This window comes from Procambarus clarkii, unplaced genomic scaffold (assembly GCF_040958095.1).
Source record: "Procambarus clarkii isolate CNS0578487 unplaced genomic scaffold, FALCON_Pclarkii_2.0 HiC_scaffold_434, whole genome shotgun sequence".
Classification (NCBI taxonomy): Eukaryota; Metazoa; Arthropoda; class Malacostraca; order Decapoda; family Cambaridae; genus Procambarus; species Procambarus clarkii.
In genome coordinates, this window is record NW_027189467.1 from 143,352 (window position 1) to 166,111 (window position 22,760).

The following is a 22,760-nucleotide window of genomic DNA, read 5'->3' on the forward strand; positions in this document are numbered from 1 at the left end:
ATTATCTACAGATGTATGTGTTCTAGGACTGATAGGGTGATCGATTGATCATTGTTGTGTATCAAGGAACATTTATACTGATATATGTTATTGCAATCACATGCTGATTTTCCTTGTACACGTTTATATATATATATATATATATATATATATATATATATATATATATATATATATATATATATATATATATATATATATATACATATATATATATATATATATGTATATATATATGTATATATATATGTATATATATATATATATATATATATATATATATATATATATATATATATATATCTATATATATATATATATATATATATATATATATATATATATATATATATATATTCTCTTGTTGATAGTGCAACAGTGTATGTAGACTTGATCTACTTGAGGAGGTTGATAGTATCAGGTGGTGAACCAGGAGATAGGATACCACTTGATAAGCTGATGATAGAGTTCTGATGATGTTGGAGTGCAACCTGATTGTAATAGTATAGAGTATAGGATTCATTATTATTATATGTATGTATGTATTGTGTATGTGCTTTGTCTAGTAAATGTATTCCAATTTGCTGGTGTTTGCCCTTGTCCTAGTGAGGCTTCCCAGGAAATAGTAAAGGAAGAGAGAGAGAGAGAGAGAGAGAGAGAGAGAGAGAGAGAGAGAGAGAGAGAGAGAGAGAGAGAGAGAGAGAGAGAGAGAGAGAGAGAGAGAGAGAGAGAGAGAGAGAGAGAGAGAGAAAGAACCAAGAACCACCGCTGTGGACAGGGTAGGACGGAAAACTAGTAAGTCAAAGGGGATTGAGGAGATCATATCACATAAGGAGAGAGTAGGGAGTCACAGCGGCTCGAGTGGGTGTGTGCACGTGACAACGAGGTTAAGTGTTGGAGCCGCATCCCCTAAACGTGTGACGTTGAGCCCCTCTCCAAGAGCCAGAAGCGCCAAGGGTGATCTCCTAGTGAGGTATAAGCACTCTACCGAGTTGTGGGTTGGGTTGTCTGTAAAGAAGGATCAACAACACAACGACAACACCACCAACACACAAAATATAACAAATTGGGGGCCTGTCCGGGAGAGTGAACTGACACACCCACACCCTGTCCAAGAGTGGATTAGTACACCCCTTGTTGAAATAGATAAACTGTATGACCGCAGGTGTATATTCTCTCTCTTGGGAAGACTCACAGGACAAGATGGATAAGGTGCAAGCATTTGTGGAGTCAGGCAAGCCTGAGGACTTGGAAGGTTGCACGAGGGATCAATTAAAACAAATAGCAGAAAAATGTGGCATTAGGTTGAAAGTATCTAAAGTAGCTGGGATGAAGGATGAGATCCTGAGGCAGTTAAGAGCCAAAAGTGAAGTGGCAGAACAAGGAGCCCAAAAAGGAGCTGAAAGTGGAAAGGAGGATGATGGGCAGGATGAAGTGAGATCCCAGGGATCGAGTAGGAGCAGCAAGAGTAGCCGCAGTAGCAGAAGTAGCCGAAATAGGAGTTTGGAGATATTCCAGTTAGAGCTCCAGATGCAGCGTGAGGACAAGGAGAGACAGTTCCAGCTGGAGAAGATGAAATTGGAACTCCAGATGAAAAATGAAGCCGAGAAGGAAAAAGAGAAAACCAGACTGGAAGTAGAAAAAGAGAAAACCAGACTGGAAGTAGAAAAAGAGAAAACCAGAGTAAGAGAACTGGAGTTGGAACAGGAGAAAGAAAAAGAAAGAGCCCAGGTTGAAAAAGAAAAAGAGAGAACAAAACAAATGCAGAGAGAAGCGAATAGAACCTTGGCTGAACAAAGGATTGAACCTGGGGTTGCCAGAGAGCACCACCAAGGTATCACACTCACCAGATGTTAGGGTTAGGGAGAAGGACATTCCCTTGTTTGTTCCTGAAGAGGCAGAGAGCTTTTTCGAGCACTTTGAAAAGGTGGCCAGTATCAAGGAGTATCCACAGGAGGAATGGGCCCAGCTGGTCCAGTTAAGACTGATCGGTGCAGCCAGGGAGGCATACACCCAATTGTCACTGGAAGAGTGCCAGGATTATGCCACGGTAAAGAGCAGCATATTGCGCTCGTTTCAGTTAACCCCAGAAGCTTATAGGAAGCGCTTCAAAGAGATGGTGAAAGTTGGAGCAAGTACGTTTGCCGAGACGGCAAGGGATCTGGAATGACGATTCCAGAAGTGGGTTGAGGCTGCTGGAGTTGGATCCTACGCTGACCTGAAGCAACTGATGGTCATGGAGAAGTTCTTGGAGATGATGCATCCCGAAACAAAGTTCAAGATCCAAGAAGCAGGGATAAAGGACGTGAAAGATGCCGCAGATAGGGCGGATATGATTACTGAAGCATACAAGAGCTTGAGGGAGAACAGAGTGAGAAGTGAGGCGAGATGCAGCAATTGCAGTCCAGTGGAGTCTGGGGAGGAAGAAATTATGAAAGACCCAGAGGAGTCTGGGGTGAGAAGAATTTTGATAAATGGGCAGATAAACGTGAGTACTCTAAAACTCAGAAGAGTACGTCGCGCACTTCGTCTGAAAGTGAGGATGGAGGAGCTAAACGAGAAACTAATCGTGATCCAGGAAATCAAGAGTCCAGTAAAGCCCCACAGAGTGCAGGTAATATGGCTGGCTCGAGTAACTCTCATGTGAGTGGACAAAGTCAGAGCCGCTTTGGTACATATAGAAGAGACTTTTCCCAGGTGAGGTGTTCCAATTGTAACGCATTGGGTCACGTGATGCGAGACTGTCGGCAGGGCAAGAGAGTTGTGACCCTGGCCATGTGTGACCCCCGAGGTAAATATACTAATGTGTTCCAAGACAAACCACAGAAGGTGAACTTAGTGAACGAGAGGTATAGGCCGTTCATGAGTAAAGGTTGGATCAGTATAGGAGGCCAGCCTGAGGTAGAAGTTGGTATCTTAAGGGATACCGGAGCTAATCAGAGCTTGATTACGAGAAGCCTGATTGGGAACGATCGACGGTTAGCTGGCAGGAGTAAGATGAAAGTATACGGGTTATTGTCTGAGAGTGACATGCCTGTATGTACTGTCCAGCTAAGGTCGGAATATGTGTCGGCAGAGGTGATGTTGGGAGTATGCCCCAACATACCTGTTCCAGGAGTCCAAGTGATCCTGGGGAATGACTTGTGTGGGACAAAGGTGTTACCAGGAATCATAGCGGAGACTGTGCCAGAGGAGTGCCCAGAAGGCCACGGCACGGGTGGGACACCTGAGAGTGTGAATCTGACTGACATCCGAGGAGATGAGTCAGGAGACCGCCAAGCCATTGAGTACCCTGTCTCGGTAGTGAGGAAGGCAGAGGTGGCCGACAAGGAAGACGCTGGAGAAGATGAGACAGTGTCGATTAAACCGGTGGAAGATATCGATGTAGATATAGCATGGCTGTTTGATGAAGGTCCAGCCCAGGAAAATGAAGTCTCGGTGAGGTCAAAAGTGAAGATGGCCCAGCCGAAGAAGAATCATGTGAAGAGAGCGGACCTGAGTAGAGTCAAGCCCGCTAAAATTAAGAGTCGGAAGGTGAATGGAACTGTGCTGAGCAGAAATGAAGAATGATGTGGACAGACTGAGGACGGAAGTGGAGCGCCAAGTGGTCCACGAGCACAGAGGCATATGGATAGTGGTAGAGAGGTCAAAGCATCAATAACATTGCTATTGCCTCTCCTCAACACACACACACACACACACACACACACACACACACACACACACACATGTTTTCAGGGCATGTTTCGATGTTTCTGGGCTATTTGAAGCTGCCTATAACTCGTCACCAACCATTACCACCAACACCCAACAACCATTACCACAAACACCCAACAACCATTACCACAAACACCCAACAACCAGAGACATCAACAAGCAACCACTACCAACAACCACAAATACCACCAACAACAACCATCAGCCACTACTACCAACAACTAATACCTGCACAAACAACCTCCATCAATCACAACCATCAACAACAACCAAACAACCACAATCAACAACAATCACAACCACCAATAACCACAACCACGAAGAAACACAATTAACAACAATCACTGCCACCAACAACCACAATTACCAACAACAACCAACAACCACAACTACCAACAACAACCTCTACCACCAACAATCACAACCACCATCAATCACTACAACTAATATCCACCAACAACCACTACCACCAGCAAACACTACCACTAACAACCAGTACCACCAACAACCAGTACCACCAAAAATCACTACCACCAACAAACCCTACCATCAACCAACACCCACCACCAACAACCACCACCAACAACCACCAACAACAACCACCACCGCCAACAACCACTACCATCAACCAACAACCACCATCAATCAGTACCACTAACAACCACTACCACTAACAACCAATGAATGGACAAACAACAACTACTACCACAAACATCCAACAGCCACAGACATCAATCAACAAACAATAACAACAATCACAAATACCACCAACAACACCAACCATCAAACACTACTCTCAACAACAACCAAACAACAACAGCCACCAACAACCACAACCATCAACAACCACAACCATCAACAACCACAACCATCAACAACCACAACTATCAACAACCACAACCACCAACAATCACAATTGCCAACAACCACTAACACCAGCAACCACTAACACCAACAACCATCACAAACAACCTTCACCAATCCCTACACCAACAATCACTACCACCAACAACCACTTCCACCAACAACAACGACCACTACCACCAACAACAACCACTACCACCAACAACCACTTCCACCAACAACAACGACCACTACCACCAACAACAACCACTACCACCAACAATCATCAACAACAACGACCACTCCCAACAACGACCACTACCACCAACAACAACCACTACCACCAACAATCATCAACAACAATGACCACTACCACCAACAACAACCACTACCACCAACAACAACCACTACCACCAACAACTACTACCACCAACAACTACTACCACCAACAATCATCAACAACAACGACCACTACCAAAAACGACCACTACCACCAACAACCACTAGCACCAACGACCACTACCACCAACGACCACTACAACCAACGACCACTAACACCAACAACAACGACTACCAGCAACGACCACTACCACCACCAACAACCACTACCACCACCAACAACCACTACCACCAACGATCACTACCACCAACAACCACTACCACCAACGACCACTACCACCAACGACCACTACCACCAACGACCACTACCACCAACGATCACTACCACCAACGACCACTACCACCAACGACCACTACCACCAACAATCACTACCACCAAAAACCACCACTACCAGCAACGACCACTACCACCAACAACCACTACCACCAACAATCAACAACAACAACCACTATCACCAACGACCACTACCACCAACAACCACTACCAACAACGATCGCTACCACCAACGACCACTACCACCAACGACCACTACCACCAACGACCACTACCACCACAAACAACAACTACCACCAACGACCACTACCACCAACGACCACGACCACCAACGACCACTACCACCAACGACCACTACCACCACCAACAATCACTACCATCAACCAACAACCACCAACAATCATTAAAACTAACAACCACTACCACTAACAACCAATGCCTGGACAAACAACAACTACTACCACAAACATCCAACAGCCACAGACATCAATCAACAAACAATAACAACAATCACAAATACAACCAACAACACCAATCATCAAACACTACTCTCAACAACAACCAAACATCCATCAACAACCACAACCACAAACAATCACAATTGCCAACAACCACTAACACCAACAACCATCACCAACAACCTTCACTAATCCCTACACCAACAATCACAACCACCAACAATCACTACCACCAACAATCACTACCACCAACAACCACTACCACGAACAATGATCAACAACAACGACTACCAACAACAACCACAACCACCAACAATTACTACCACAAACAATCATCAACAACAACGACCACTACCACCAACGACCACTACCACCAACAACAACCACTACCACCAACAATCATCAACAACAACGACCACAACCACCAACAACATCCACTACCGCCAACAATCATCAACAACAACGACCACTACCAACAACGACCACTACCACCAACAACAACCACTACCACCAACAACTACTACCGCCAACAATCATCAACAACAACGACCACTACCACCAACGACGACTACCACCAACGACTACTACCACCACCAACAACCACTACCACCAACAATCATCAACAACAACGACCACTACCAACAACGACCACTACCACCAACAACAACCACTACCACCAACAATCATCAACAACAACGACCACTACCAAAAACGACCACTACCACCAACAACCACTACCACCAACGACCACTACCACCAACGACCACTACCACCAACAACAACGACTACCAGCAATGACCACTACCACCAACGACCACTACCACCAATGACCACCACCACCAATGACCACTACCACAAACGATCACTACCACCAACAACCACTACCACCAACAACCACTACCACCAATGACCACTACCACAAACGATCACTACCACCAACAACCACTACCACCAACGACCACTACCACGAACGACCACTACCACCAACGACCACTACCCCCAACGATCACTACCACCAACGATCACTACCACCAACGACCACTACCACCAACGACCACTACCCCCAACGATCACTACCACCAACGACCACTACCACCAACGACCACTACCACCAACGACCACTACCACCAACGACCACTACCCCCAACGATCACTACCACCAACGACCACTACCATCAACGACCAATACCACCAACGATCTCTACCACCAACGATCACTACCACCAACGACCACTACCACCAACGACCACTACAACCAACGATCACTACCACCAACAACAACCACTACCACCAACAACTACTACCACCAACAATCATCAACAACAACAACCACTATCACCAACGACCACTACCACCAACGACCACTACCACCAACGACCACTTCCACCAACGACCACTACCACTAACGACCACTACCACCAACGATCACTACCACCAACAACCACTACCTCCAACGACCACTACCACCAACAACCACTACCACCAACGACCACTACCACCAAAACAACCACTACCACCAACGACCACGACCACCAACGATCACTACCACCAACGACTACTACCACCACCAACAACCACTACCAAGAACGACCACTACCACCACCAACAACCACTACCACCAACGACCACTACCACCAACGACCACTTCCACCGTCACCACCAACAACCACTACAAGCAACGACCACTACCACCACCAACAACCACTACCACCAACAACCACTACCACCAACAACCACTACCACCAACGATCACTACAACCAACGACCACTACCACCAACGACCACTACCACCAACGACCACTACCACCAACAACCACTAACACTAACGACCACTACCACCAACGATCAATACCACCAACAACCACTACCACCAACGACCACGACCACCAACGACCACTACCACCAACGACCACGACCACCAACGACCACTACCACCACTAACGATCACTACCACCACCAACGATCACTACCACCACCAACAACCACTACAAGCAACGACCACTACCACCACCACTAACAACCACTACCTCCAACAACCACTACCACCAACGACCACTACCACCAACAACCACTACCACCAACAACCACTACCACCACCAACAACCACTACCAGCAACGATCACTACCACCACCAACAACCACTACCAGCAACGACTACTACCACCAACAACAACCACTACCACCAACGACCACAACCACCAACGACCACTACCACCAACGACCACTACCACCAACGACCACTACCACCTACAACCACTACCACCAACAACAACCACCAACGACCACTACCACCACAAACAACCACTACCACCACCAACAACCACTCTCCACTACCACTACCAGACATTGTTATCCATTAAGCACAAAGATAATATGAATCTCATCCGAGAAATGCAACATAAAGGAAACGAAGCACACAATCTAGGGCTGTCAATCACTACTGTTAACACCACGATCAATACTAGGCTCACTGTTAATACTAACCAACGACAGCACCACTGATGACACCAGTCAATACTACCACCCTTATTAAACACCACAGTCAATACTAGCAACATTAGATTGTTGTCATTGCAGTGAAACACACACACACACACACACACACACACACACACACACATACACACACACACACACACACACTCACACACACACACACACATACACACACACACACACACACACACACACACACACACACACACACACACAAACACTCCCCCCCCCACACACACAGCCACACCTAAATCACCACACACAATCATAGTAACGTTACTAATGGTGGTCCAGGATCTTAACACCTTGTGTTCCCAATGATCACAAAGACTCCCTACATCCTGTGGTACCTACAACCCCTGCTACTTTTGTACCCTCTGGATACCCCAGCTCTACAGTATGCTTCCTAAGCCATCTACGCACGCTCTCTACTACCCCGGGCTCTCTAGTTACTGTGTCTTATCACAGGACGTATCCACATCACGTACAAATCCTAGGAATATTCTACCTTAGTAGATTTCTTCTAAGCTTACTATATATCCCTCATCCTGTCTTCTAATGTTACAAGTACACGGTCGGAGACTGTTTTCAATATTCTAGCCATCTGAAGATGCCTCATCTAAAGATGCCTCAACTACTCAAAACTGTTTTGTGCATTATTGTCTTCGGAATCATTATCTTCTTCGCCATACGATAAGACAACATCAATTATGGGAGGGTGTTAAAATAGTAAATTTTGAGACACGAACAAACACGGGCAGAAGCCTCCCCACTGACGTATCTTTTAATGGAGCGGATTCGAGGCGTTTCAAGGCATGAAACGCCGCTGCCATCTGCTCCAGGCTGGGTGGATGAAGCCAACAGCTTCTTGGCGTAATTTAGCCTTCGTAGAGACACAACTACAATGAATATGAGGCAATACATTGACCAGCTAAAAGCCCATTTGGTAATTATGGGTGTGAGACCCGACCCACAAAAAACAGGCTTTGTAAGCCTCGGGGTTCATATCATAATGATTTTGATATCTATGGTAACACTTCTTTAATACTACAACAAAAAGGCTCGTGAGAGAAACAGTTGCCTCTTGAAGACTCCAAAAATAGCAGCAAGTCGGGCTAGAATTTCTCGCACTGCAATGGCAGATGAGAAAAATGGGACACCATAAAATAAAAATGACTTGATTGATCGTGGAGGAAGTGAGATTCCTGCCACAAAACAGATTAGGCCAACCGAAAACCTCAATGTCCGCGGCGTGCAAGCCGCCAACCCCCTCCAACCGTCAAAGGACATCAACCCCCTCCAACCGTCAAGAAACGCCAAACAAGATAAAAATTCTGTGGCTGTTAAGGCCAATAATTCACCTGGCAATGGTTAGGTGACAGTAGAAAACAAACGCCGTAATACCGGTGATGCCCTAAAACCCAAAACGGGATCGACAACACCAACGGAAGAAGGATCAGAGCCCATAAGCTCCGGTAACACTCCCGGAGGAGAACACAAAGCCGAAAATTGTAACCCCGTCAAGACAAACTCGGCCCATGGACGAAGTGAAGATGATAGGAAAATTTCTCGGTTATTATTTATCCCGCCCGACTTCCGGTCGGTTATAATAGGCCCGAAAGGTAAAACCCGTTCGGATATATAAAAGACATTTTAGGTCAAGATAATAATACCGACAAAAGAATAGTGCCTCAGAGACACAATTGTTGAAGGATATAAGACAAATGTTGAAAAGGCCATTAGTAAAATTAATTTAATTATTGAGGACCATAAAAAGCTGTTGGCCCAACGGGAGGAGGAAAAGGCCAAACGGGAGGAGGAAAAGGCCAAACGGGAGGAGGAAAAGGCCAAACGGGAGGAGGAAAAGGCCAAACGGGAGGAGGAAAAGGCCAAACGGGAGGAGAGAAAGGCCAAACGGGAGGAGGAAAAGGCCAAACGGGAGGAGAGAAAGGCCAAACGGGAGGAGGCAGCTAAAGCCAGAGAGGAAATGGCAGCGAAGGGCATTTAAAAGACCATAGAAGTCGGAGGAAAATACAGGAAAGTGATCCTTGGGCCCAAGGGTGATACAATAAACAAACTCACCGAAAAACACCAAGTCCACATCAACGTTCCTGCACGAGGGGAATAAGGCCCAATTGAAGTTATTGGACTTGAGGAAAATGTACTGTCAGCAATTAATGATATTGAAGAACTCGTGGCGTAACATCAGAAAAAGACCATTTAAAAGACCATAGAAGTCGGAGAGGAACACAGGAAAGTGATCCTTGGCCCCAAGGGTGATACAATAAACAAACTCACCGAAAAACACCACGTAAAAATCACCGTTCCTGGACGAGGGGAATAAGGCCCAATCGAAGTTATGGGACTTGAAGAAAATGTATTGACAGCAATTAATGATATTGAAAAACTCGTTGCGGAACGCCAGAAAAAATTAAAACAATTCAAAACAAAATGTAAACAGGAATAAAAACCGACCCATCGTGAAGGGTGACGGTCTCGCTTTATGCAGGCCAAAGTTCAATCCCCGAGCGTCCTAGACCGCTGGGGAGCACCATTCCTTTCCCCCGTCCCTTGAGGTTACCTTGAGGTGTTTCCGGGGCTTAGCGTCCCCGCGGCCCGGTCGTCGACCAGGCCTCCATCCCTAATCCTGATCGTGATCCCCTCCAAGTACTATAATAGGGACAATATAAGTGCAATGTGTGAATGACGGCTTGGTGCTTTTCCCTGACAAGTCCCCTCCCTGTGTTCGTGGGTCTGCGGGTTCACCACCACCCATCGTCTGCGGGTTCACCACCACCCATCGTCTGCGGGTCTGCGGGTTCACCACCACCCATCGTCTGCGGGTTCGCCACCACCCATCGTCTGCGGGTCTGCGGGTTCACCACCACCCATCGTCTGCGGGTTCACCACCACCCATCGTCTGCGGGTTCACCACCACCCATCGTCTGCGGGTCTGCGGGTTCACCACCACCCATCGTCTGCGGGTCTGCGGTTCAGACTACCACTACCACTATTGGTGGTAGTGGTTGTTGGTGGTAGTGGTTGTTGGTGGTAGTGGTCGTTGGTGGTAGTGGTCGTTGGTGGTGGTAGTGGTCGTTGGTCGTAGTGGTTGTTGGTGGTGGTAGTGGTCGTTGGTGGTAGTGGTCGTTGGTGGTAGTGGTTGTTGGTGGTAGTGGTCGTTGGTGATAGTGGTTGTTGGTGGTGGTAGTGGTCGTTGGTGGTAGTGGTCGTTGGTGGTGGTAGTGGTCGTTGGTGGTAGTGGTCGTTGGTGGTGGTAGTGGTCGTTGGTGGTGGTAGTGGTCGTTGGTGGTAGTGGTTGTTGGTGGTAGTGGTTGTTGGTGGTAGTGGTCGTTGGTGGTAGTGGTCGTTGGTGGTAGTGGTTGTTGGTGGTAGCGGTCGTTGGTGGTAGTGGTCGTTGGTGGTAGTGGTCGTTGGTGGTGGTAGTGGTCGTTGGTGGTAGTGGTCGTTGGTGGTGGTAGTGGTCGTTGGTGGTGGTAGTGGTCGTTGGTGGTGGTAGTGGTCGTTGGTGGTAGTGGTCGTTGGTGGTGGTAGTGGTCCTTGGTGGTAGTGGTCTTTGGTGGTAGTGGTCGTTGGTGGTAGTGGTCGTTGGTGGTAGTGGTCGTTGGTGGTAGTGGTCGTTGGTGGTAGTGGTTGTTGGTGGTGGTAGTGGTCATTGGTGGCAGTGGTCGTTGGTGGTAGTGGTCGTTGGTGGTGGTAGTGGTCGTTGGTGGTAGTGGTCGTTGGTGGTAGTGGTTGTTGGTGGTGGTAGTGGTCGTTGGTGGTAGTGGTCGTTGCTGGTAGTGGTTGTTGTTGGTGGTAGTGGTTTTTGGTGGTAGTGGTTGTTGGTGGAAGTGGTCATTGGTGGTAGTGGTCGTTGTTGGTAGTGGTCGTTGTTGTTGATGATTGTTGGTGGTAGTAGTTGGTGGTAGTGGTCGTTGTTGGTAGTGGTTGTTGTTGGTGGTGGTAGTGGTTGTTGGTGGTAGTGGTTGTTGTTGGTGGTAGTGGTCGTTGGTGGTAGTGGTCGTTGGTAGTAGTGGTCGTTGGTGGTGGTAGTGGTCGTTGGTGGTAGTGGTCGTTGGTGGTAGTGGTTGTTGGTGGTGGTAGTGGTCGTTGCTGGTAGTGGTTGTTGCTGGTGGTAGTGGTCGTTGGTGGTAGTGGTTGTTGGCGGTAGTGGTCATTGGTGGTAGTGGTCGTTGTTGGTAGTGGTCGTTGTTGTTGGTGGTAGTAGTCGTTGGTGGTAGTGGTCGTTGTTGGTAGTGGTCGTTGTTGGTAGTGGTCGTTGTTGTTGATGACAGTGGTTGTTGTTGGTGGTAGTGGTCGTTGTTGTTGATGATTGTTGGTGGTAGTGGTTGTTGTTGGTGGTAGTGGTCGTTGGTGGTAGTGGTCGTTGTTGGTAGTGGTCGTTGTTGTTGATGACAGTGGTTGTTGTTGGTGGTAGTGGTCGTTGTTGTTGATGATTGTTGGTGGTAGTGGTTGTTGGTGGTAGTGGTTGTTGTTGGTGGTAGTGGTCGTTGGTGGTAGTGGTCGTTGTTGTTGATGATTGTTGGTGGTAGTGGTTGTTGGTGGTAGTGGTTGTTGTTGGTGGTAGTGGTCGTTGGTGGTAGTGGTCGTTGTTGGTAGTGGTCGTTGTTGTTGATGATTGTTGGTGGTAGTGGTTGTTGGTGGTAGTGGTTGTTGTTGGTGGTAGTGGTCGTTGGTGGTAGTGGTCGTTGTTGTTGATGATTGTTGGTGGTAGTGGTCGTTATTGTTGATGATTGTTGGTGGTAGTAGTTGTTGGTGGTAGTGGTTGTTGGTGGTAGTGATTTTTGGTGTAGGGATTGGTGAAGGGTGTTGGTGATGGGTGTTGGTGTTAGTGATTGTTGGTGGTAGTGGTCGTTGGTGGTAGTGGTCGTTGTTGTTGATGATTGTTGTTGATGATTGTTGGTGGTAGTAGTTGTTGGTGGTAGTGGTCGTTGTTATTGATGATTGTTGGTGGTAGTGGTTGTTGGTGGTAGTGGTTGTTGGTGGTAGTGGTTGTTGGTGGTAGTGGTTGTTGGTGGTAGTGGTTGTTGGTGGTAGTTGGTTGTTGGTGGTAGTGATTGTTGGTGTAGGGATTGGTGAAGGGTGTTAGTGATGGTTGTTGGTGTTAGTGATTGTTGGTGTTAGTGGTTGTTGGTGTTAGTGGTTGTTGGCAATTGTGATTGTTGGTGGATGTGGTTGTTGATGGTTGTGGTTGTTGATGGTTGTGGTTGTTGGTGGCTGTTGTTGTTTGGTTGTTGTTGAGAGTAGTGTTTGATGGTTGGTGTTGTTGGTGGTATTTGTGATTGTTGTTATTGTTTGTTGATTGATGTCTGTGGCTGTTGGATGTTTGTGGTAGTAGTTGTTGTTTGTCCAGGCATTGGTTGTTAGTGGTAATGATTCTTGGAGTAATGATTGTTGGTGGTTGTTGGTTTATGGTAGTGGTTGTTGGTAGTGGTTGTAGGTGGTGGTGGTTGTTGTTGGTGGTGGTGGTTGTTGGTGGTGTTTGTTGTTGGTGGTGGTTGTTGTTGTTGGTGGTGGTTGGTGGTGGTTGTTGGTTGATGGTAGTGGTTGTTGGTAGTAGAGGTTTTTGGTGGTACTGGTTGTTGGTGGTACTGGTTGTTAGTGGTAGTGTTTGCTGGTGGTAGTGGTTGTTGGTGGATATTGGTGGTAGTGATTGATGGTGGTTGTGATTGTTGGTGGTAGAGGTTGTTGTTGGTAGTAGTGGTTGTTATTGGTAATTGCGGTTGTTGGTGTCAGTGGTTGTTGTTAATTGTGTTTCTTCGTGGTTGTGGTTGTTGGTGGTTGTGATTGTTGGTGGTTGTGGTTGTTTGGTTGTTGTTGATGGTGGTGATTGATGGAGGTTGTTTGTGCAGGTATTAGTTGTTGGTAGTAGTGGCTGATGGTTGTTGTTGGTGGTATTTGTGGTTGTTGGTAGTGGTTGCTTGTTGATGTCTCTGGTTGTTGGGTGTTTGTGGTAATGGTTGTTGGGTGTTGGTGGTAATGGTTGGTGATGAGTTATAGGCAGCTTCAAATAGCCCAGAAACATCGAAACATGCCCTGAAAACATGTGTGTGTGTGTGTGTGTGTGTGTGTGTGTGTGTGTGTGTGTGTGTGTGTGTGTGTGTGTGTGTGTGTGTGTGTGTGTGTGTGTGTGTTGTGTGTGTGTGTGTGTGTGTGTGTGTGTGTGTGTGTGTGTGTGTGTGTGTGTGTGCGTGTGTGTGTGTGTGTGATCTGAGGAGAGGCAATAGCAATGTTATTGATGCTTTGACCTCTCCACCAACTTGAACATCGGAAGAAGAATTTTCTTTTTTTCTAAAAAATTGAGAATAATTTACAAGATGTCATCATTCGTACCGACGCTAAAACTCCAGACATTGTTATCCATTAAGCACAGAGATAATATGAAACTCATCAGAGAAATGCAACATAAAGGAAACAAAGCATACAATCTAGGGCTGTCAATCACTACTGTTAACACCACGATCAATACTAGGCTCACTGTTAATACTAACCAACGAAAGCACCACTGATGACACCAGTCAATACTACCACCCCTATTAAACACCACAGTCAATACTAGCAACATTAGATTGTTGTCATTGCAGTGAAACACACACAAGGAATCATTCAGAATTTTGTACACCACATATGTAAGACCAATCCTGGAGTATGCGGCCCCAGCATGGAGCCCGTACCTTGTCAAGCACAAGACGAAGCTGGAAAAAGTCCAAAGGTATGCTACTAGACTAGTCCCAGAACTAAGAGGCATGAGTTATGAGGAAAGGCTGCGGGAAATGCACCTTACGACACTGGAAGACAGAGGGGGGACATGATCACAACCTACAAAATCCTCAGGGGAATCGACCGGGTAAACAAGGATGAACTATACAACACTGAAGGGACGCGAAGGGGACACAGGTGGAAACTGGGTACCCAAATGAGCCACAGAGACATTAGAAAGAACTTTTGCAGTGTCAGTATAGTTAGTAAATGGAATGCACTAGGATGTGATGTGGTAGAGGCTGACTCCATACACAGTTTCAAATGTAGATATGATAGAGCCCAGTAGGCTCAGGAATCTGTACACCAGTTGATTGACGGTTGAGAGGCGGGACCAAAGAGCCAAAGCTCAACCCCCGCAAGCACAATTAGGTGAGTACACACACACACACACACTCCCCTCCCCCCCCCACACACACACACAAACACTCCCCTCCCCCCCCCCCCCCCCACACACACACAAACACTCCCCTCCCCCCCACACACAGCCACACCTAAATCACCACACACAATCATAGTAGCGTTACTACCGCCTCATCATGGGGACTCCATGATGAGGCGGCATACTCTAAGACTGGCCTTACGTAGGCAGTGTAAAGCGCCCTTAATGCCTCCTTACTTAGGTTTCTGAATGATGTTCTAACTTTTGCCAGTGTAGAGAGAGTACGCTGCTGTCGTTATCCTATTTATATGTGCCTCAGGAGATAGATTAGGTGTTACGTCTACCCCCAGGTCTCTTTCGCGCGTCGTCACGGGTAGGCTGTTCCCCTTAATTGTGTACTGTCCCTTTGGTTTCCTATCTCCTAGTCTCATTTCCATAACTTTACATTTGCTCGTGTTGAATTCCAGTAGCCATTTCTCTGACCATCTCTGCAACCTGTTCAGGTCCTATTGGAGGATCCGGCAATCCTCATCTGTCACAACTCTTCTCATCAACTTTGCGTCATCCGCAAACATCGACATGTAGGACTCTACACCTGTAAACATGTCGTTAACATATACTAGAAATAAAATTGGTCCCAGCACCGATCCTTGTGGTACTCCACTTGTTACTGTTCGCCAGTCTGACTTCTCGCCCCTTACCGTAACTCTTTGGCTCCTTCCTGTTAGGAAGTTCCTTATCCATGCTAGGACTTTTCCCCCCAACCCCGCCTGCCTCTCGAGCTTGAACAGCAGTCTCATGTGCGGTACTGTATCAAAGGCTTTTGGCAGTCCAGAAATATGCAGTCTGCCCAACCATCTCTGTCCTGTCTTATCCTTGTTATTTTATCATAGAATTGCAGAAGGTTTGTTAGGCACGATTTCCCTGTCCAGAACCCATGTTGATGTTTGTTCACAAACCTAATGTTCTCCAGGTGTGCAACCAGTCGTAGCCTAATTATTCTTTCCAGTATTTTACAGGGGATTTTTGTCAGTGATACAGGTCTATAGTTAAGTGCCTCCTCCCTATCACCTTTCTTGAAGATCGGCACGACATTTGCCTTCTTCCAGCAACTGGGCAATTCTCCCGACATAAGTGACTCATTAAAGATCATTGCCAGAGGCACGCTGAGGGCCTGCGCTGCTTCTTTTAGTATCCACGGTGATACTTTGTCTGGTCCAACTGCTTTAGTTGCATCTAGAGTTGTCAACTGTTTCATTACCTCCTCTGCTGTCACCTCTATATCTGATAGTCTTTCATCTAGGGTAACCCCTTCCAACAATGGGAGCTGCTCAGGCTCGGTAGTGAACACTCCATGGAAACTGGCATTCAGTGCCTCGCAGATTTCCTTGTCACTTTCAGTATATGCCCCCTCTGTCTTCCTTAGTCTTGTCACTTGGTCGTTCACCGACATTTTTCTTCTTATATGACTGTGTAGTAACTTAGGTTGTTTTTTCGCTTTGATTGGAATATCGTTCTCATAGTCCCTTTCCGATGTTCGTCTTATGTTAATGTAATCGTTCTTGAGATATATATATACAAGAGTTGTTACATTCTTGTACAGCCACTAGTACGCGTAGCGTTTCGGGCTGGTCCCTGGAATACGATCCCCTGCCGCGAAGAATCGTTTTTTCATCCAAGTACACATTTTACTGTTGCGTTAAACAGAGGCTACAGTTAAGGAATTGCGCCCAGTAAATCCTCCCCGGCCAGGATACGAGAACCCATGACATAGCGCTCGCGGAACGCCAGGTGTGTGTGTGTGTGTGTGTGTTCCTAGCTCTGATGTATCTGATCCTGTTGTCCTCTGTCCTTTGTCTTCTGTACTTCCTCCACTCCCGCCTGCTGGCCATTTTTTCTTCCTAACACTGTCTATTAAACCATGGGTTATTATATTCCTTCTTATTTTTTCCCTTTACTGTTGGTATAAATCTCTCTTCGGCCTCCTGGCATTTCTGTATGACTAGGTCCATCATATCTTGGACTGTTTTTCCTCTAATTTCTTCCTCCCACTGCACTTCACCCAGATAGTCCCTTATCCTCTTATAGTCCCCTTTCCTGTAGTCACCTCTCCTTTCCCAGATCTCTTGTCCCATGGTCATAAGTTTGAATTCCGTCATGTAGTCAAAGACTAGGACACAATGGTCACTGGCCCCTAGAGGTATTTCATGCTCTAAATTCTCGATATTTTCTACGTTCTGGGTGAAAATCAGGTCTAATAGGCTCGGTGCATCTCCTCTTTCCCCTTGTGTCTTCCTTCACAAGTTGTGTTAGGAAATTCCTGTCTATAACATCTACTAATTTTGCTCCCCACGTTTCGTAACCTCCATGGGGATTCCTTGATTCCCAATTTATCTCTCCATGATTTAGTGTGTGTGTGTGTGTGTGTGTGTGTGTGTGTGTGTGTGTGTGTGTGTGTGTGTGTGTGTGTGTGTGTGTGTGTGTGTGTGTGTGTGTGTGTGTGTGTGTGTGTGTGTGTGTGTGTGTGAGTGTGTTTGTGTGTGATCTAAGGAGAGGCAATAGCAATGTAATTGATGCTTTGACCTCTCCACCAACTTTAACATCAGAAGAAGAATTAATTTTCTTTTTTTCTAAAAAATTGAGAATAATTTACAAGATGTCATCATTCGTACCGACGCTAAAACTTCGCTCCAGACATTGTTACCCAGGAAGCACAGAGATAATATGAATCTCATCCGAGAAATGCAACATAAAGGAAACGAAGCACACAATCTAGGGCTGTCAATCACTACTGTTAACACCACGATCAATACTAGGCTCACTGTTAATACTAACCAACGAAAGCACCACTGATGACACCAGTCAATACTAGAACCCCTATTAAACACCACAGTCAATATTAGCAACATAAGATTGTTGTTATTGCAGTAAAACACACACACACACACCCACACAAACACCCCCCCCCCACACACACAGCCACACCTAAATCACCACACACAATCATAGTAGCGTTACTAATGGTGGTCCAGGATCTTAACACCTTGTGTTCCCAATGATCACAAAGGCTCCCTACATCCTATGGTACCTACAACCCCTGCTACTTTTGTACCCTCTGGATACCCTAGCTCTACAGTATGCTTCCTAAGCCATCTATGCGCGCTCTCTACTACCCCGGGCTCTCTAGGTACTGTATCTTACCCCTCCCCTTAAAATAAGAGTCATATCGGAAGAGCAGCACTCAAGAGGGCAACCTATACTCTTGCTCCCTCCGTTCCTGAAGTGTCACTCCTCCAGTTGGTGACGTGGCTCGTACCACCTTGCCAGTCACTTGCCTCATTATATCTCCATCTCGCATAGGACCGGGTGTGATGGGTGTTCCCTGAACACCTACAAGAAATCCTCTCTCCATGGCTACGAGTGTACTCTAACGGCTCGTTACCACTGTAAGATTCAGTGCATGCAGCGCCTCCACCGCGTCGTGCACTCTGAGATAGTCTTGCACTTCCACTGCATCCTACAGGTACTCCATGTTTCCTCTTATGATCTCTTCTTCGCCAATCTTCTCTATTCTCGGTTCCTCTTCTCCCATAGGTGCGTTGCCTCCTCACAGTGGCACTTGTCTCCTGTACTCCATCTAGCAGCTTCCTCTCTTCCACACTAGGCTTTTGCGATGGCTCAATGCCCCTCTGGTTAGGCTGGCGCCTACCCTGGGTGTACCTATTTCCTGCTTTTTTCGTATTGCCTTTCCTATACCATTCGCTCCTTCGTTCCCGACGAACATTTTCACTCCTCCATGCGATTCTCTTCCCTGCAGACGTCTTCTTCGGTTCGTGGTTGGGCTCATCCACCTCCCTGTGGCTCGCCTCATCACGGTGGTTCATCTTGCACCTCCCACTATTCATCTGGCCGGCATAGGGTGCACTGCGTCGTGGCTCCTCCACTCTGCCCCTCACTGCCGTTCGCTCATCCACTGAGCTTACTTTATTCACGTTTCTGTGTGGAGGGAGTGCGGTCTGCAGCCTCTTCACCGCCCCAGGCGTTTGTACAGCTGCTCCTCGCCACTCCTCCACACGCATCATCAGGCTTAGTCGGAGGTCCTCGTCGGGGTTTTCCACGACCTGCGACGACCTCTCTGCACTCTCGCCCTCGTTGTCGTCGTCTTTGGCGACGTTTCCCCTGACGAAGTCGGCTTCCTCACTACCATCTGGAACGACCGATACCTCACCTGGCAGGGTTGTACCGCAGCTTGCAACATAGGCACTCCTGACCCAATCGGGTTGTATCCTGCCTCCTCCGAGGTCATTACCCAGCACCATCTGTACATGCTCTAGGGGTAATTTAGGGGCTACAACTACTATAGCATTCTCGACTCCGCAGTCGGCAATCAGCTGTACTTCGTGAAGTGGCAACCTGTATTCCTCCCCCACACTGCGTATCCTCACCACTCCCACAGGTGAATCATTAAATTCCTTGGGGAGAATACTCCTGGTTACCATACTTATGTCAGCACCCGTATCTCGAAGAACGGCCACCTCCACTGGGTCTGACTTTCCAAACTTCACGTTGGCCCCGAAAACGAAGGGATGTTCAGCCAACTTCAATTCCCAACCATTCACGTTGGGTCCACCATAATGTGGGGTGTGAACAAACACTCTCTCCTCTTCCAACATTAGTCCCATATTCCTTTGGTGCTCCTCACACTCGCGGGCATAATGTCCCCTCACACCACAGTTAAAGCATCGGCTGGCTCCCCTGGGCGGCCACTCGCCAGTCCCCCTGGCGGTACCACTTGCAGACGTTCGCTGGGTCCTCCTTGGACTCCCTGTCGTCGTGTCCGGGGCTGCAGCACTTGCTCCTGAGCTAGGTCCACTGCTCATAGCTTGGGGCTTCCTCACCGCGTCCCTTGAGCTCTTGAACTGGGTTACTTCATTGGGCACACTACCCTTGGGAGAGTCCCCACCCGTCCTCGCTCTTCCTGAACTCCTAAAGTTCCCTCCCGACCTGGGGTAAGGCGAGTGTCTGGGCGGCCCCTCCCTCCTGAGATGTAGTGCCTCCTTCAGCATGTCGGCTCGGTCCGCTGCAGCCTTCAGGTCCTTAATACCTGCTTCTCTCACCCTTACTCGCAACTCAGGATGGAGCACTGACATAAACTTCTCCATCACTATCAGTCGTTTGATCTCATCCGCCGGCTCCGCTTCCTCCGCCTTCAACCAACGTAGGAATTTCCGTTCCATATCCCTGGCGGTCTCGGCATAAGACTTCCCCGACGCTCTTGTACACTCTCTGAACCGCTTCCGGTACATCTCCGGAGTCAGCCGGAATGAGTGGAGCACCGCATTCTTAATTGCGTCATAACTAGTACACTCCTCTAGGTCCAGCATGTTATAGGCTTCCTGGGCCTCGCCGGTCAACCTGCCCTGGACAGAGCAGCCCAATCATCTTCTGGCCACTCCTTCCGAGTTGCTATTCGTTCAAAGTGTTTGAAGAATGCCTCAGCTTCTTGTGGTTCGAACGTAGGTAAGTCACGTTCCATTACCTTGAGGTCATCCCGCCGTGCAAGTAGTGAGGGCAGACCACACTCAATGCGACGGAATTCGACTTCTTTCTTTGCCTTTATCTCCTCCAGTCGCAGTTGTCTCTCTCCTCGCTGCATTTGCGCTTCTCTTTCCTCTCGCCGCAGCTGGGCTTCCAGTTGCATCTTCATTATTTCCGGTTGCAGGCTCCTCTTACTACTGTCGGAAAATCCGACACCATTTAATAATCAGACAGATAATAATTGCTGCTGTATTACCAACAAGTAACCTATAGAAACGTAACTTGTAGTGGAATTACCGTCTAAAGAAAACGGGATATCATCACCACATACTATTATAATTCACCAGCTATTCTGCTGGGAATTATTCTTAAATACATTAGTCTTTGGACTTTACCATCATAAAACATCTCATATAAATTAACTTAATTATCAATATTAAAGTAGAGTAAATGTGACCCTTCAATCACTTTCTGTCATGTGGACAATGTAAGCCAGGCGTCAGGGTGAGGAAGGAGGGCAGCCTTTGTTGATACTAGACCAGAGGCTCACAGGGAGCAAATTCGGCTCCTGTTAAATTTACTTGGACGTAGTGTTATGGAAACCAAAGGTGTACCATTTTCAACACGCTGTCATCAAATCAAGTTAAGTGTTCTTTCCGAAACCCATTATCTATCAATAGTGGCCATTAATGTCATTGGGTAGGGTTTGCCGGTTAGAGCACGATATAGCCTCAAACTAAAGGTAATTAAGCCAGGTCTTTATTATTCCAAGTACAGTGTTTTCTCTGAAATACTTGTCATATATAGGATTCTGGCTTTACAGCTAGCGCACTTTTGACAGGTCAAGACGAGGAAGCAAGATTTTGTGCACCAGTTACTGGGTGATGGAAGCTACCTCAAAGAGGATAATTTGGTGTCTACACCCTAGTTATACCTGGTGGACTAACCTGCTGTACTATAAGATAAGGAACCTCTTCAATGTATGTAGTCTATTACTGTAGTTTGATTGGCTGCATATATATTCAATTAATATAAACCCCCCCTAATGTGTAGAGGATCGATTTGTGAGATTATGAGATTATTGTAGAAATACAGTCCACTTATCATTATACAAATTGCTATCGAAGTATATAAATTAACGTAAATATAAATTCTATATATATTCATATAAATTAAATAATATAAATCTCACAGGTCGGTTCCCACTACTACAGCTGGACTTTCCACTGCTCCCATGTTCACTGTGAATTCTCTCCACACTGGTAGGCGCTTGGGGTGGCTCTAGTCGGGACGGTTCACCTTGCGAAGGCTCTTCTTGGGAGGGCTCTCCTTGAGACGGCTCCTCTCCCGTCACCTCCTCTCGAGCTGTGAGCTGTGCCATGATCTCTATCCTTCGCTCCGCAACCTTAGTCGTCCTCAACCTGATCCCAAAGTGGTTTGCCACTTGTTGGAGCTGGGCCTTGGTACACTCTTCCAAAATTCTCTCGTCCCTTGTGTCAATAAATTTCTTTACTTTGTCCTCCTCCATCTCGATATCATCGAGCATACACGACAGCATAGACAAGTTAGTAGGTACTAATTTCACCGTTTCAGTCCCTTAGCTGGTTGGACAACAGTACCACTGAATTCACTGGCCACACTGTATTAGTATCCTGTGTTATGATCTCAGCCTACAGGAGAAACGAGTCTCCCCCTTGAGAGTTATTCAACAAGCCTGACCTAACTAGAAAGTATAGGAAATATAGAGGCGATAACACAGATGTAAAATAGTTTGTTGGATTCAATGAACAATTTAAGATTATGGGCAGTAAATAAGAAAATAAATAAATGACTGGATAGGAGATGTGGATATTTTGCTGGAGGCGTGAGGCTC

General features: G+C 46.9%; 2 protein-coding genes across 2 annotated transcripts; one reads left to right on the forward strand and one right to left on the reverse strand.

Moving 5' to 3' along the window:
* The first annotated feature begins 3,456 nt into the window (after nucleotides 1–3,456).
* Nucleotides 3,457–10,195, forward strand: LOC138361511 (calcium-binding and coiled-coil domain-containing protein 2-like). The gene is made up of 2 exons (XM_069320809.1): nucleotides 3,457–3,534; nucleotides 9,875–10,195. Exons 1-2 carry the CDS (start codon nucleotides 3,457–3,459, stop codon nucleotides 10,193–10,195), a joined length of 399 nt encoding a protein of 132 aa, XP_069176910.1.
* Nucleotides 10,196–13,915: 3,720 nt separating this feature from the next.
* Nucleotides 13,916–22,268, reverse strand: LOC138361510 (protein SGT1 homolog). The gene is made up of 2 exons (XM_069320808.1): nucleotides 22,080–22,268; nucleotides 13,916–14,212 (listed from the first exon to the last, which is right to left on the reverse strand). Exons 1-2 carry the CDS (start codon nucleotides 22,266–22,268, stop codon nucleotides 13,916–13,918), a joined length of 486 nt encoding a protein of 161 aa, XP_069176909.1.
* Nucleotides 22,269–22,760: the final 492 nt, after the last annotated feature.